Source organism: Prionailurus bengalensis, chromosome F2 (assembly GCF_016509475.1).
Source record: "Prionailurus bengalensis isolate Pbe53 chromosome F2, Fcat_Pben_1.1_paternal_pri, whole genome shotgun sequence".
Lineage (NCBI taxonomy): Eukaryota > Metazoa > Chordata > Mammalia > Carnivora > Felidae > Prionailurus > Prionailurus bengalensis.
The window spans coordinates 19,880,400-19,897,595 of NC_057353.1; the positions used below are offsets into that span (position 1 = coordinate 19,880,400).

Consider the following 17,196-nt stretch of genomic DNA (forward strand, 5'->3'; position numbering starts at 1 on the left):
TATGAAAACCTCCCACAGTATTACAGCCTATTTATAATTCACGGGGAAGGGAATTCTCAAAATAGCCTATTCTTGAACTGACAGAAATATCTTTACTCTGAATGTTAAAAAAAAAAAAAAAAAGTTTGAACTGATAGTCTATGAAAACTCCATCACGCATCTTCACAGACTCTGATCAGGGAAGGTGCTCTCCTATCCTCTTCTACGGGCACAAAACGTGGTCATCTTGACCTTCAAATGCATCACAAGGGCCCTGGCTGAGTAATAAATGGGAAGCCCAGCATTCATCCTTATCATGTTTCACTGAGTTGGCACAGAATGTAAAGTGGGAGAGGGCTGATATGAAACCAAGTCACTATACCCACATGTTCCAATCGTCCTTGGGAAAAAAAAAAAAAATGATAGCATTGCATAATTTTCATTCCTCTGGGTTTTTGTCAGGAAGTATTTTGGAGGTTATTTGAAGTTTCTTGAAAAGAGGGACTAAAGCCACGTGTTAGCATATGAGTCCTAACACGTCCCTGTCACAGGATGTTGGATTAACAGTACAGGAACTTGGGAAATATACTCACCCCAGTGCTAAGATTACCGCTGTTAACACAGCCAGCCAGACAAGGGTTAAAGTATGTAATTCCATCTGATCCACAGACTGGCTCATACTCGTGTATTTTACAACCACAATTAACATTGCAGCTTCCTGTCAGGTTCCTGTGAGGCATGGTGAGAGAAGGTCTAGAGAGAAAAAAGCAGGTCATGAGCAACATTTACTGAAATGTTGTAAAGAAAAAGTTCTCAACGTTAAGTAATTTGTCCATTTTAGAGAAGCTAGTTCCCATAAATCAAAGTTATAGTACCGGAAATAGCCACCCTCGGTAATTATTATGACTTTTAAACAAAGCATGAAGGAAAATGTTTCAATCTTCTGGGGCTGTAAATTCATTATCTTTGCATGAAATTATCTATCTTGCCTCAATTCTACCTTCCACCTTGGATCCTGGTGCTACAGATCTGGGCTCAGCAGTTCTAACCCTTGTTTCACTACTCACTTACTGTAGACACGAAGCTCTACGTTGTAACAAATCCAGACCTCAATTTCTTTAACTCTGTGCCAGATCAACAGCATCACTAGGAGGGCGCAAACATAAAATGCATCCATCGGGGTTGTCGACGCAGATTGCTTTGACCAAAAACTTTAATTGTTCTGGAATAAATTATCTAAGAAAGACATGGGACTCTAGAAAATGAATCGGAAGTGATTTCCAAAGAAGATCAGGAATCCTATCACTAGTTTGATTCACACAGCCAGAAAAGAACGATTCGGTCCTTCCTTCAGGATGCCCAGATGTGGATTCACGGTAACGTGTTGGGTTTTGTTTTCTCGTAGACTATGACGTCTGATTCAAAGAAACGATACAATATGAAAAGCTCTGATACAATCAATTCAGGCAACAAATACAAAAAGGAAAAAAAAAAGGCAAGTCAGGATATAGGGTTGGGGAGAGAAGTAGAAAGAAATGCTTTGGAAGAGCAGAGGCAGGTACCCAGGAGGGGCTCATGGAAGAATGAAAGGGGCTCTGTAGTGCTTATACTCAACAACCTCTTTCCTTGGCTTCTCTGAGACCAATTTTTAAAATATTTATTTATTTATTTATTTATTTATTTATTTATTTATTTTGAAGGGGGGGGGGGGGCAGAGAGAGAGGGAGAGAGAGAATCCCATGCAGGGCTCTATCCCATGACCCAAAATCACGACATGAACCAATATCAAGAGTCAGATGCTTAACCGACTAAGCCACCCTGGTGCCCCGTGACCACCATTTTCTGTTACTGATGAAATACTGTTCCTAAAGCCACATGAGTTAGAAATAGCAGATCCAGGGGCGCCTGGGTAGCTCAGTTGGTTAAGCGTCCGACTTTGACTCAGGTCATGATCTCACAGTTTGTGAGTTCGAGCCCCGCCTCCGGGTCTGTGCCGACAGCTCAGGGCCTGGAGCCTGCTTTGGATTATCTCCCTCTCTTTCTGCCCCTCCCCTGCTTGTACTCTGTCTCTCTCTGTCTGTCTCTCTCTCTCTCCCTCAGAAATAAAATAAACATTAAAAAATTTAAAAAAAAGAAATAGCAGATCTATATCATTCATCCATCCATCTATTCATCATCCACCCATTCAACAAATATTTTGGAATGTCTGCTTAATGCTAGAACTTACCTTTAATGCCTATGTTGACTATCCACCCCTCCAGTAGCATAGCCCACACCAACTATATGTGTTAATCTATAGACATAAGGCATTATTTGTTCAAAGGGCTCTTTCCTGTGTCCTCTTTCACACTTTGATAACTGAGTCCTCAAATTTTAATGGAAGGAACAAATTCATGGCAGTATTTAAACCTTATCAAGAAAGTCTTCTAAAGAGGCAAATGTAAAATAAACTCTGTTCTTCATTTATGTCATTCCACAGAAGAAATTTGGTCACAAGACTCTGACAATTATGTCCACAAACTCGCGGATTCCTATCATTTTGTTGTATATTTCAGGAAATGCAGTCCTAGGCCAGTAATGCTCCTGAGGGGCAATTTTGTTTCCTAGGCAACAGTTTTGTTTGTCATAACTACAGAAGTGCTACTGGTATCTAGTGGGCAGAGACCAGGGAAGCTTCTAAACATCCTACAATACACAGAACACCACCCCCTCCACACACACACACACACAGTAACAAATTAACCTGCCCAAGTCTTAGTAGTCCTGAGGGTGACGATGAGAAAGCCCATTCTAGACCTCTTACTACATTCCACAGACAATGACATAGATGTCCAGGGAGGTCAAATGATTCACTATAACGCTAATTAGTGCCATTTAACTGGTACATCTGAAAACCGCTCTGTACCTTGCCACTGTCTTCACTAGTTCCTCAAGAGCGACATTTCAAGCCATGACCCAATAAAAGGGTTTTTATACGTTTGCACGCGTAATCACTAAAAACAACAGGCTTCAAATCCATACAATATAATTACTACTATTGTTATTTAGAAGTTACAAAGAATTTCTTATGAAGATCACGATTCATATTCATTTATGAGCACCACAGATTCCAAACACCTCTCTTTTATGGGTACGTCCACTCAAGAGAAAGGAAGCTAGGGGTGCCCGGGTGGCTCAGTCAGTTAAGCATCCAACTGTTGATTTCGGCTCAGGTCACAATCTCACGGTTTGCGAGCTCCAGTCCTGCATCAGGCTCCGTGCTGGGTGTGGAACCTGCTTAAGATTCTCTCTCTCCCTCTCCCTCTGTACCCTCCTCTCACCCGAGAACTAAAAGAGAGAAAAATGAATCTAGAGAGAATATAAACAGATGCTTAAAACCCCCGGTGACAGGAAGCACAAGCTTTCCTGAGTTCCAGAAACGGAGGCACATTCCTAGGTCACCACTGGGTATGTTTGCTTTTCTCATGAGAACACGGTGTCTGAAACAAAGAAATGATACAATAAAGCTCTCAGAAAATCAAGACAGGCAACAAAAATAAATAGCAGTGAAAAGAAGTGGGTATTCACAAAAAAGTCATTGGGGAAAAGGCGACAGTGGCACAAAAAAGGGAAAGATACCAACATGGTTAATGCTTTACACTGCGCTCATTTTAAAAATAAAATAAAATAAATTTTAGGAATAATAATGTCTTGCTTGACACTCACTTTTCAGAAAACAGGCTGGATTGTAATAATGGCATAAGCGTGTAAGCCTGAATAGTACTAAGCACCACTCACCAGCCTGCAGTGAGCCCATCGTGGGAGTACTAAACGTACAGGCTACAGTGTACCACGTCCACGTTGTGCGAAGGGACTGTGCGTCCCCTTCCAATGAACTAAAGCATTTCTGACAAGTTAGCTTTGCAGATCAGGCTCATGCTAGCTCTGAATCAATGTAAGTGTTCATTCCAAGTGAAGAAAAAGGCCTCACTAACAAACGGACTAACAAATAACCATTTGGTCCAAGTTGCAAGCCTGAGAGTCACACCTGATATCTTATCACAAAAATGGCAGAGGGGCGCCTGGGTGGCTCAGTCGGTTAAGCGTCCGACTTCAGCTCAGGTCACGATCTCACGGTCAGTGAATTCGAGCCCCGCGTCGGGCTCTGGGCTGATGGCTCAGAGCCTGGAGCCTGCTTCCAATTCTGTGTCTCCCTCTCTCTCTGACCCTCCCCCGTTCATGCTCTGTCTCTGTCTCAAAAGTAAAATAAACGTTAAAAAAAAAATTTTTTTTTAATAAAATAAAATAAAAAAATAAAAATGGCAGAATTCTAGAACTAGAGAGATGGGATCAGTCTCTGAGATTATCTAGTACAGTTTGCAGATCTTAAAAAATAAGAAACTATAAAAAGTGCAATGATGTGTTCCATAATCACTGAGGCTTCGAGAAAACCAGCCACGGGGAGACTAAATGAACAAAAAAGGAAAAAAAAGAACAAGCTTGCTGCCTAATGTTTTTTAAATAAATTGCTTAAAGATCAATATTTATTTAAAATAATATACAATAATAAAACAGATTATGGTTTAACATAGGTAATAACGTCCACCATGGGGCTATCACAGCTGGGTAAATAAGAAGACAGTTGTTCTCAAATCTCTCTCTGTCTCTGTCTCTCTCTCTGTCTCTCTGTCTCTCTCTCTCTCTCTCTCTCACACACACACACACACACACACACACCCCACAGAGTATGTCAAATTATGCCACCCCAAGACCTAAGAATACTTGGACTTCCCCATCTGACATATTTCTACAGGTCCCCATAAATCAAAGAGGAGCTCCCCAACCATCCTTCTGCCTCCTCTTAAGTGGCTCTCTATTGAGAAATACGAAAAGAGGGAATCCATGCTTCTTATGCCCAAGTCACATGGATTAAAAGAATATGATTAACATAGCAGGTACCTTTTTAGGAAAAAATACCAATCACCTAGAAAAAAGTGATATCTCTCTCAAGTCACTATATATTCAAGTCTAACTGAATTCAAGAAGACCTCAATTAGAATGTGTTTTTTTTATTCCACTTAAATTCTTGGCTTCATATTAAAATGCTTCCCTGGCTGTATAGAGCTATGCGACTTCAGGTTTATAGTGATTATTATTATAATCATAATCACCATTATCATTTAAAACTAAATGAGTAAAGAGCCCAATTTTTACTCCAGGAATTGTGCACTGAAATCTCTATATAAACTACCTCATTTATTCCTCACAAGAATTAAAGTTGTTATGACTGTGCCTTCATCTTTTAGATGAGGAAATTGAGAGGATAGATACTGTCAAAGTTCACAAGAATCAAAGATGGGTTTAAACCCAGTTATCTCTGTGTCTGTGGCCTACACCCTGAAACCCCTATACTTGGCAGGCAGCTTTGCGTAACTTCTGTATTTTCAGTTTCTCTAGCATGAGTCTTCCAGGCACCTCATCCCATTTCCTTCCTCTTCATCTCATGAAGCTTTTCTGACACTCACCTTTCACCGTGACTGAGCATTAGAGTCAGAAGGAGCAGGTTCAATTCCATACCTACAGCTCGCAAGTGCTGTGAACCAATCTAAAGAGATTTCACACTTGTGAAACAGAGATCATAATGTCTTTATCACGTGGCTGTTGAGAGGATTAGGTGAGTAAATGCACAGCCAGTGTCCAGCATTGTTCCTCGAACATAATAGGCACTAAGATACTGGTGTGCGGTCTTTATCTACACATGAAATAAGTGTAAATGAATTAAAGTAATACAATCACAAGCACAATAGGCCTTCAATGACGTTTTTCTTTTCAAAAAGGAGTAAGTCGGGGCGCCTGGGTGGCTCCGTCGGTTAAGCACCTGACTTGGGCTCGGGTCATGATCTCGAGGTTTGTGAGTTCAAGCCCTGCGTGGGGCTCTGTGCTGACAGCTCAGAGCCTGGAGCCTGTTTCAGATTCTGTGTCTCCCTCTCTCTCTGTCCCTCCCCCGTTCATGCTCTGTCTCTCTCTGTCTCAAAAATAAGTAAACGTTTAAAAAAAATAAAAGTAAATAAATAAATAAAGGAGTAAGTCATTTTCGAAGTTACTCCTACAGATAATTCGGGAAAAAGAACTAAACTGGGATCTAGTTTCAGGCCTACCATTTTGTAGCCATATGACCTGGGGCCAAATCTAAGTCTATGGCTATTAATGCCCCTCCTGCCTGTATGAGGAGAGCAAGTGTAACCAAGGAATCATACATTACATAATATAGGTAATAGAACAGGTTTACTAGAGGACTACATTCATGAAAGTTATTACTATTTCCAATCACTATTTTTATTGTTAAAGTTTCCTTGAGCTTTGTAGTCAACAAATAAATTCACACATAAATTCAAGTGAGTTTTAACTTGAAATTTATATATAATGACCTACAACTTATACAAACCATCTCTTTGGTTTGAGCCCCAATGGGGGGCTCCAAGTGGGGCTCAAACTCACAACCTCAAGATCAAGAGTCACATGATCCACCAACTGAGCCAGCCAGGTACTAAACCATCTTTTTAAATCCAGAATTGCTTTAAAAAACAAAAAAAAGAAAAGAAAAAAAGAAAAAAGGGGCGCCTGGGTGGCTCAGTCGGTTGAGCGTCTGGCTTCGGCTCAGGTCATGATCTCACGGTCTGTGAGTTCGAGCCCCGCGTCGGGCTCTGTGCTGACAGCTCGAAGCCTGGAGCCTGCTTCGGATTCTGTATCTCCGTCTCTCTGCCCCTCCCCCTCTCACGCTCGCTCTCTCTCTCTCTCTCTCTCTCAAAAATAAATAAACATAAAAAAAAATTAAAAATAAATAAATAAATCCAGAATTACTTTTTAAAACGTATTATTGAAGTGTAGTTGACATAAATGTTACACTAGTTTCAGGTGTACAATATAGTGACTTCACAACTTTATACATTATTCAGTGCTCACCATGGTAGGTGTAGTCTCACCATCCGTCACCTTACAATGGTTATAACAGTATTATTGACTATATTCCCTGTGCTGTACTTTTCATCTCCATGACTTACTTAATTTATAGCTGGAAGTTTGTACCTCTTAATCTCCTTCACCTATTACAGTTTTTGAAACACCTTTATTTATTACTAAAGTAATACATACTCTTTGTACAAAATTTGGACAATACAAAAAGACTGAAAAATTAAATTAAACTCACACGTGATTCTACCACCCAGAAATATCCACCATATTATGCTTTTAGTCTATCACTTTCTGGTCTTTTTTTCAATATGCATATACAATAACATTGATAACATATCATTACCAAGATTTTGTATGGTTCTATTTTTCCCGCTACATTAAATGATAAACATTTCTTATTGACTATGTTAATACGACATTATAAAATGGTAAATTTGGTCCTGGGTTTATTAATATTCATAGGTATTTTTGAAATAAAAAGGCTTATTATATTTAAATAGGTATTCCATAGTTTTATACATTTCATGTTATTTGTTTAGATCTCTGTTACAAAGTTTAAAACTCATTGGAAGGAAAATTTGCTTATATTTTGTATCTCCTTGGTACTCTCAAAGTGAAGTAAAGCAAATTTTGTTTGTATCTCCCAAACAGAGCCAAGAATAGATCAAATCATACACATATAGCTAGACATGAATTGTAAGCCTATTAATTAAAGTAGTTAGGATAATCCAGAGACACATACCTAAGATCTTTTAAGTAAATTATTTGTCCTCTACTTTTCTGGAATTTCTCTGAAAATTATTAATGTCTATAACAAATAAAAGATCTTGAATGTCACCAAAAGATTTAAACAATGGGAGAACACTTCAGTAGGTTAAGCTGAAGACACAGATGAGGAGATGAATGGTTTCATTAGAGAATTTAGAAGTGATGTGGCCAGAAATGATAGCCACGCAGAGGGCTGGTAATAGAGTATCAAATATACCCTGCGGCAGGGGAAGAAGTGGTGACAAAGAGAATGACATGAATTGGGGAAAGTTTCAGAGAAGGTAGGAATTAGCAGGCTGTATTCAATTTCCATAGTTTCAGTACGTTGGGTCAATAAAACTATACTGAGAGAGGCCACTTCAGGGAAAATTCCCAACCTCTGAGATTTTGGACTTGGTTGAACCTGGTGGACCACTCCATCCAAGTCACTGCCGAACACAGAAAACTGAGAAAATGATTCCCCCTCACAGCTCAAGAAATCACCCCTGGAAACATTCTGGCGCAGTAAGTCAAGTCACAAAACCAGAGGATGATATAATAGATCTTAGTGTTGAGTTCAAAGAGATGACACTTGACAAATGAAAGATAATAAAGCTAGCATTATGAAATGATTTATCAAGACCCAGTACTATTGAACAATTCTGTACATGGGAATCAGATCTAACCCCTTTTTAAAAATTACTTTTCAAGAAGAAGTGGCAAAGAGGAAAGAACTCACATTATGCAGTGTGTTTATATAAAGTGTTATTTAAGCCACCGTGTTCACAGTAAATCCTGACTCTTATGGCAACGAGATGATTACGGCATACCTGTGTGAAACACAGACACAGAGGGGAAGCAAAACACATTTCCTAATTAAAACTGCAGGGACATAGTGGGTGCTGGGAATGTAATTACTTGGGTTGGAAATGGGCCAGGATATTCAACTGGAGCACTAGCATCTTTCATAATGAAAAATCATCCAATTCTCAAGTCTGAATTTTTTCTTATTTTAGTATATTGTGGCTGGAACACTTAACATGAGATCTACTCTCTTGCCAAACATTAAGTGTATTACACAGTATAGTTGACTATGGGTACAATGATGTACAGCAGATCTCTAGAGCCCGATTGACTGACACTTGATGCCCATTGGTTGGCAACTCCCCATCTCCCACTTCCTCAAGCCATCATTCCACCTCTGATTCCATGAATTTAATATTTTAGCTATCTCGTATAAATGGATTCAGTCAGTATTTGCCATTCTGTAACTGGCTTATTTCACTTAGCGTGATGTCTTCGGGGCTCATCCATTGTGTCACATACTGCAAAATTTCTTTCTTTTGTAAGGCTGAGTAGTTTTCCATTGTATGTATATGCCACGTTCTCTTTATCCATCCATCTGTTGATGGACACTTAGGTTGTTTCCACACCTTGGCTATGAAATCTGAATTTTCTAGGGGAACCACCAGTAAGTAACATGTCAGGTTCATTCTGCAAAAAGACTGTGACTCCATTTTGGCTCAACAGGAAAAGTTCATCTTTCTAAAACATCTCAACCTCATATCAGGCATTGAGGTACCTCTTGAGCATTTGATACAAATTCAAAGATGGATCAGTTATCAGGTCCTTTAATATAAGAAGATTCATCCTGCTGGTGAACCTGGGGCTTCGCTTACAGGCTTTAATAAATGGAGGTAGCTCATAGGTTGTGCTTGCTTCTTTGTGCTTTTTTCTTCTTTTGGAACTTTTTATTTTATTTATTTTTAAAATTTTTTTTAACATTTTTTTTTTTTTGAGAGACAGAGAGAGACAGAGCATGGGCAGAGGAGGGGCAGAGAAAGGGAGGGGGAGACAGAATCTGAAGCAGGCTCCAGGCTCCGAGCTGTCAGCACAGAGTCTGATGTGGGGCTCGAACTCACGAACTGGGAGATCATGACCTAAGCCGAGGTCGGATGCTCAACCAACTGAGACACGCAGGCGCCCCTTCTTTCAGAACATTTTAATAATTAAAAACATTGCATTCAGAATCAGAGAAACCTGGGTTCAAATTCTAGTTCTATCATTTTCTGTGTGACTGAGCAAGTTATTCAATCTTTCTGAGCTTCTTTCTTGAATTTCAAATGAGAAAAAATGCCATTAAATAGTTAGTTATCAATTGCTTAGCATGTATGGGTTTTATCCTATTTCATCTTTCTTAATTCTAAGAGATTGGTACTGTTATTGACGCAGCTTAATGATAAGGAAACTGACGCACAGAGAGATTAAGGAATTTGCAAAGTATTTTATTCAATCCTCAGGGCAATTCAGCAACATAGTATCTATCAGCATCTTCACCTTGAAGGTGTGGAAACCAAACACAGAAAGGTTGAAGAATCTCCCCATCCTTACATGGCTATTATGTGGCAAGGCTGGGGTGAAAATCTAGGCTGGTTAACTTGAGAGCCTCTGAGCTACAGCACTGTGTAGACACAGCATTATGCCTGTAACCCAGCTGTATGAAAAAAATGAAGAAACAATGCGCCACTGACAGAAACAGATACAATCTCTCTAGCTCTCTTCCTAAGGAGGTGGTGAGTACGCTTCCGTGTTTCCCCACATGAAATAAAGCAGCAACTGACCGTGGTGCTCAGAAAGAACAAACTCTGAAATAGACAATCTGGGTTTCATTTGGTTCTGCTCCTTGTTAACTGAGGACTTTGGGCAAATCACTTCATCTGTAAGCCCAGTTTCTTTAATTAAAACATGCAGGTAATAGTACACACAGTAGAGTGGTGCTGCAAGCATTATATGTAAAAGATATACACGAGCAAGTGCCGATCACCAGACCCGAATGAAACAGACACTGAACAAAGACTCCTCTCTTCACTGCCACTCCCTTCATCTCTCTATTGGATTTAAAGGAGAAAGAAAAAAAAAAAAGTCCCACATGCAAGCCTCAAAATCACGCAGAACAGCTTTTACTTAACAGGCCAAGCCAGACCAATAAGCAGGTTGTACACTGCACAAGAGCACCCAGCCAAAGGAGCAAGGAGAGGCTGAAATGTAGTCCACACCCTGCTTGGAGAAAGGACGCTCTTACTCTTCACACAAACATAACTGCTGTTCTTAAAGTGCCCAGCCTAGGGGTGCCCGGGTGGCTCAGTCGGTTAAGCGTCCAACTTCGGCTCAGGTCATGATCTTGCAGTCTGTGAGTTCAAGCCCCACATCGGGCTCTGAGCTGTCATGAGCCCAGCATTGGGCTCTGTGCTGACAGCTCAGAACCTGAAGCCTGTTTTGAATTCTGTGTCTCCCTCCCTCTCTCTCTCTGCTCGTCCCCTGCCTGCTCATGCTCGTGCTCTCTCTCTCTCTCTCTCTCTCTCTCTGTCAAAAAAAAAAAAAAAAAGTGCCAAGCCTTTGCAGCTGCACCCCCCCCCCAAAAGTGTTTACACTAATTCAATTTTAGACTACCTTCCTAGAAGTATTTGGGAAGCCAGACGAATTCTCCAAGGAAACTGGGTTTTTATGTTGCTAATTTATGAACTTGGATGAAGTCAGGCCGCAACTACTGGAATGAATGGAAACCTGAAGTAGCCTCCAGCATGCCTTACCGAGTTTTCCTCTGTTGGATACAATCAAATGAGAAGAAGTGTAGCATAAATCATGGAATTGGGTGATTAAGATGCTTATTTTCATCAAGTTCTTAAAAGTTCAACATCACTAGATGAATAACATCCCTACCCAGACACAGATGCCAGACATTCATTCATCTTGTAAAGAAGAAAAGGCAGTTGCTTTGTATGATCTAGAAGGGAAAGGAGAAGAGACAAGAAACTGACTTTTTCAACGTATACTAAGTGCTGGACTCCGTGGTAGGAAATATCAGAAAACTTCCCTAATACAGTCCTCAAAATCAAAACTACAAACACAAAATATTGGAAAGCTTCAAACTGGAGACTGAGGACGGAGGAAAGAGACACTGGCTTCCCAATTTTTAACCCGTCTGCAGTATTTTGTTTTTTCAACCACATGTGTTTTATGTAATTACGTTTGTAACCGGATGTGACTGACATTATCACCAATTTTGCCATGAGGAAACCAAAACTCAATATTAGCCTTTTTTTTTTCTTTCCCAAGGTCACACAGTTAGAAACTTGATGGCTCTGGTACTTTTCTTTGAAAATAACACCGTCTTTGACAAAGGAGTTTGAGGGGAGAGGGGAGAGAAGGCCAAGAAGTTCATTGTTGGGACCCCTGTTTTCTCACTAACACAGAATCTGGGATGTCCAACAAGAAAAAGAAGATGAGAGTAAGACAAAATACTTGAAGAAAAGAATTTTAAAAAATGCAACCATGCTGGGGCACAGGAAAGGAAGCTGAGTAGGGCCAAGGAAATGGATTGCTCAGCAAAGACGAGGGCCTGCTAAGATTGGAACTCATAAATTTGTAATGGGGCCAATCAGCACAATTATGTAATTTTTGCCCATAGTGCTGGAGAGTCCAGAGTCCATTGATTCAGGATTGGCAAGACTGATGTGGTGCTAAGCAAGGGCTTTAAATTCTTGAGGGGACTTGCAGTTTGAAAGCAAGTAAGACGGCAGGCGGGGGGGGGGGGGGGGAGGGTGCCTCCCCACCCCACCTCTGAGAATGCACCTAAAATTAAAGCGAGAAAAATTAAAAGGAATAATGCCAGCAAAGAGGAATGGAAAGACTAACACCAAACTTCATGAAAAGAGCAAAGTGGATACGCATAATACGCATATTATGAGCAGATGAGCAGATACCACCTTGGAGAAGAGCCAACCTGCCCCATGGACCCTCCATGAGGCTCCACAAGGTTGTGAGCTCGAAGTCATCAGATGCGGCAGAAGCCCCAGATGAGGAGGAAGCTGAGGTTTGAGGGGGAGAAAATTGTACCAGTGGATCCTTCCATTCTCATATTCACTCACCTCCACCCCCACGTCAGAGCCCAGACATTCTCCAGAACGTTCTCCTCTAAAGAAATTGGAAGAAATTCAAAAAGCTAAGCTTCTACTCTAGATTTTGACAACGGAGACTAACCCCCCCCATGTTTGTATGGGGGTGAGGGTGGAGCACATAACCTGAAAGATGCTAGACTGAGTCTTGTCAGCCTGTAAAGCCCAGAATAAACGAACAGAAAAACTAACCCTTAAAATCAAATGGCAAAATGTGAGGCATAGAAACAAAGTAAAAAAAAAAAAAAATCTAATTATATACACAGATCTGAGAAGATACTACTATGTAAAAAGTCATCAGGAACGGGGCGCCTGAGTGGCTCAGTCGGTTGAGCATCCAACTTTGGCTCAGGTCACGATCTCATAGTTCATAAGTTCGAGCTCCATGTCAGGCTCTGTGCTGACAGCTCAGAGCCTGGAAACTGCTTTGGATTCTATGTCTCCCTCTGTCTCTCCTCCCCCGCCTCCCTCCCCATTCATGCCCTGTCTCTCTCTCTCTCTCAAAAGTAAATAAACATTAAAAATTAAAAAAAAAAAAAAAAGACATCAGGATGTTATGAAAAGGGAACACTCAGAATACAACAAAGAAAAAAGTTATTCTCAAAATAAAAAGACAATTTACATAAAGAATAGAAAACAAAGCATGGAAGAATCTCTCAGAGCAAAGGACATAGGAAATACAAGAGAACAAATGAAACATACAGGCAACCAGTCCATAAGTTCCAACAACAGATTAGCAGGAATCCTGGAGAGAGCATGGAAAATGGAGAGAGTATGTAAAGCTATAATAGAAGAAAACCTCCCTGGAGTTTAAGACATACGTGTGAGATTAAGACGGTTCAGAGAGTGCCTAATGTAGTGAACGAACAAAGCCCTAGGCCAAAACATTCATTCATCTGTTCATTCCTTCGTGCAACAAACGCTGTACATTGCTTCAGATGGTGGGGATGCAGTTATGATATAGACAGCTGTAGTAACTGTTCTCAAGGAGCTCATAGTTTAGAAACAGAAGACAAGAGCAGAGCACGTACTTAAACAAGATAACTTCAGCTAGTGGTAAGTGCTACGAGGAAATTAAGGAGGAGTAATGCAATAAAGGGGAGAATGGGTTCCCTTAGGTTGGGCAGAGAGGGAGAGCCTCTCTGAGAAAGTGACATTGGAAGGGTCCAGCCAAGACAAAATTGGATGGTAAAGCATTCCTTATGAACTTTCAGAACACCTTGGATAAAAAATTTCCTAAAATCGTCCAAATAAAGTTGGCTACAGAGAAATGAGAGCTAGGCCTGGAGTTAAATTTCTTACCAGCAACATTAGATGCTAGATGACAAAGCAGTGGTTTCAAAGTTCTCCGAAAAGCAATTTATAACTTATAATTCCATACCCACTCAAACTATCTTTAAATGTGAGAGAAAGAATAAAGATGCTTTAATACATTTACAGGATCAAAAAGTTTTTCTTCCCACGGGCTCTTTCCTAGGGAGGTATCTGGGTATTTTTCTCCAGCAAAACAAGGAGTTAACAAATAAACAAATACACAAACAACTAAAAAAGTGGATACAACTGAGATACATGAAAGGAAGCTTCCAGAATATAAATTACGCCTAGAAGGCAACTAGTCCAACTGAAATAAGATTACAGAAAAACAAGAATTCAATAAAACAAAGTATGTTGAGAACTTAAAAAATAATATGAGCATGGTAAAGGCTAGTAGTCAGGGAAAGAAGAATAGGCCTCTAGAACTCAAGGACAGGGGACACCTGGCTGGCTCAGTCAGTTGAGTGTCCAACTCTTCATTTTGGTTCAGATCATGATCTTGTGGTTCACGAGATCGAGCCCCGTGTCAAGATCTGCTGACAGCAAGAAGCCTGCTTGGGATTCTCTCTCTGCCTCTCTCTCTTGCTCTCAAAATAAATAAACTTTAAAAAAAAAAAAAAAGAACTCAAGGACAGACAACACAAGTAAGCTGTGGTCTAAATGTACAATTTTAAGCAGATTTCCATCCCCACTCTAGTTAGTGGATGTCTACTTTTTCCCTCATGCCTTTATTTTCTGGAGAAAATAAACCAAAGTCTACGGACGTAAGAGCATCACATATAAAGAAGACCTTTGGTGAGATGCTAGAATGATGGCAGGGGAATTAGGTAAAAGTCTACAGAATGAACAGAAGGACCCAGGCCCCTTCCCACCACCATCCCACTCCCAGCTCTAGAACACCAGAAGCTAGGCTTACAACCCTGAATCTATCCCAACACAGCTCCAGCCGAGAAACAGGAGAACCCGTCTCCTGAGCAGCCAAAGCCCTCCAGAGGTAAGGCCTCAAGTTCTGACATGCATTACCCCAATGAAAATGCCAGCTCCCCATCTCCCATTACCTACGGTGAGATCCACCAAAGGACAAGCTCTACTGTCAGACCAGAGCACTGACCTAGCTTTTTAAACGCATGTTCTTCAATACTAAGAGAAAGCTAAGGATCACCAGAAATGTAAGGGAAGATTCCAACATAATCAGGACAGCAAAATAAATAGAAAGCAGGCACTCAGGGGACACAGACAATTCAGGAAGGAAAACAAACTCTAAATAATGTTGGAGAATAAAAGAAGGGATTCCACCTATGAAGCAAGAGGACTAGAAGCAAAAAAAAACAATCAAAAATTTGGATGTTAAAAATACAGGGGCACCTGGGTGGCTCAATTGGTTCAGCTTAGGTGATAATCCTGCAGTTCGTGAGTTCGTGAGTTCAAGCCTCACATTGGGCTCTGCTGACAGTGTGGAGCCTGCTTGGGATTTTCTCTCTCTCTCTGCCCCTCTTGTGCTCTCTCTCTCTCTCTCTCAAAAATAAATAAATAACTTTTGAAAAAATACAATATTCAAAATAAAGATTTAGCAGAAGACTGAAAAAATAGAGCTGAAGAAATCTTTCCAAAAGTAGGAGAAAAAAAGTGTCTTATACAATATAGGTGATAAAGAATAGTAGAGAATCAATGAAGGAAAGAGAAGAGAAAAAATGGTGAGGAAAAAATATCAAAATTTAAGTAAAAATAAAAACAAAACTGAAGGACACAGTTTCCAGACATTAAAAGCTCACTTAAGTGCTCAGAGCAGGGGGTGGGAGGGGTGGAAACCCACTCCAAAGTATATCATGATGAAATTCAGGAACACCAGGAGTAAACTGAAAGCTCCTAGAAAGAAAAAATAGGGTACATACAAAAGACTGGGAAAAAGAAAGGCCAGATTTTCCACAATAGCATGAGAAATTAGATGACAATGGAGTAATAAAATTGAGTGAAAATGATTCATCCAATCTAAAATTCTTTACCCAGCCAACTTGGCAATCAAATATAACAGCTTTTTTTTTTAAAGCTATTTCATGAACAATATTCAGGAAAAAAAAAAAAAAACTTATAGCCTTTATAGCCTTCCTGTAGCTACTGAGGGATGTGCTCTCACAAAATGAGGGACGAGCCAAGGAAGAGGCATGTGAGCTCAGAGGAACAAAGGATCCATACAGAGGCAAACGGGATTCCAGGGAGCCGGCTGGGCGCAGCTAAGACTCTGATTAGATGACTCCAAGGGGTGGGAAATGGAATCACGAGGTTATCAGACAGGAGAAAAATCACAGCGAGATATTTTGAGCCCTTAGAGAATGTAGGAAGCCAGACACATTCAGAGAGAACAAAGGGAATGAAAATAAAACAATTATGAATTCCAGGAAAGTCAACGTTGTACACAAGAAGAAATCTAATCATGACATACTGCTTGTGCCTCAGCAGTTACTAATACTGGCAGGATCAAGCATAAGAATATCCAAGAAGGATTTGACCACAATATATGAATGGGAAACTGAACTCCTCATTTATCAAGATAGGAAGTCATACATAATGTCTCAATTTGGTTAATTTACACATTATGTCTTGAAAATACAGAGGTAAATACCAGAAGAGTATTTGTGATGACTGATAACAATAGCTAACTTCCAGTGAGCGCTTACTGTGTGCCAGGCACCAAGGTGAGAGCTTTACATGTGCTACTCATGCTGTCCCCGCCTGCAGCCTCTAAGGTGATTCTTATTGCTGTAGATGAAATGTCTGGGTGCCCGCAGCATTCATAGGTTGAAAACTAATCCCCAGTGTGATGATATTTGGAGGTTGGGCCTTGGGGAGGTTATTAGGCCATGAGGCTGGAGCCCTCATGAACGGGATGAGTGCCCTTATGAAAAGGACTCTAGAGAGATCCCCTACCCCTCCCACCATATGAGGACACAGAGAAAAGACCACCATTCATGAATCAGGGAGGGGAGCCTCATAAGACACCGAATCTGCCGGCACCTTGATCACGGACTTCCCGGCCTCCAGAACCGTGAGCAATAAATTTCTGTTGTTTCTAAACCACCCAGTCTATGATACTCTGTTACACCTGAAGGAACTAAGGCATTATTATCATCACCCTATTTTACAGATGAGGATACTGAGGCGTACAGTTAAGCAACTGGCCAAGCCAAGTGAAGATGCAAATTCAGATTTAACTCAAGAATCTGGGCTCCTATTCTAAACTGCCCTTAAATTT

At 40.5% G+C, this 17,196-nt stretch overlaps 1 protein-coding gene across 2 annotated transcripts in view; it reads right to left on the reverse strand.

The window, feature by feature from the left end:
• The window catches only part of SLCO5A1 (solute carrier organic anion transporter family member 5A1), a 151,711-nt gene that overhangs the window by 12,627 nt on the left and 121,888 nt on the right, over positions 1 to 17,196 (reverse strand). For both annotated transcript variants that reach the window (XM_043601173.1, XM_043601172.1), the window contains one exon: positions 573 to 732. In XM_043601173.1, coding sequence (XP_043457108.1) covers positions 573 to 732 — 160 coding nt within the window. The remainder of the gene's footprint in view (positions 1 to 572; positions 733 to 17,196) is intronic.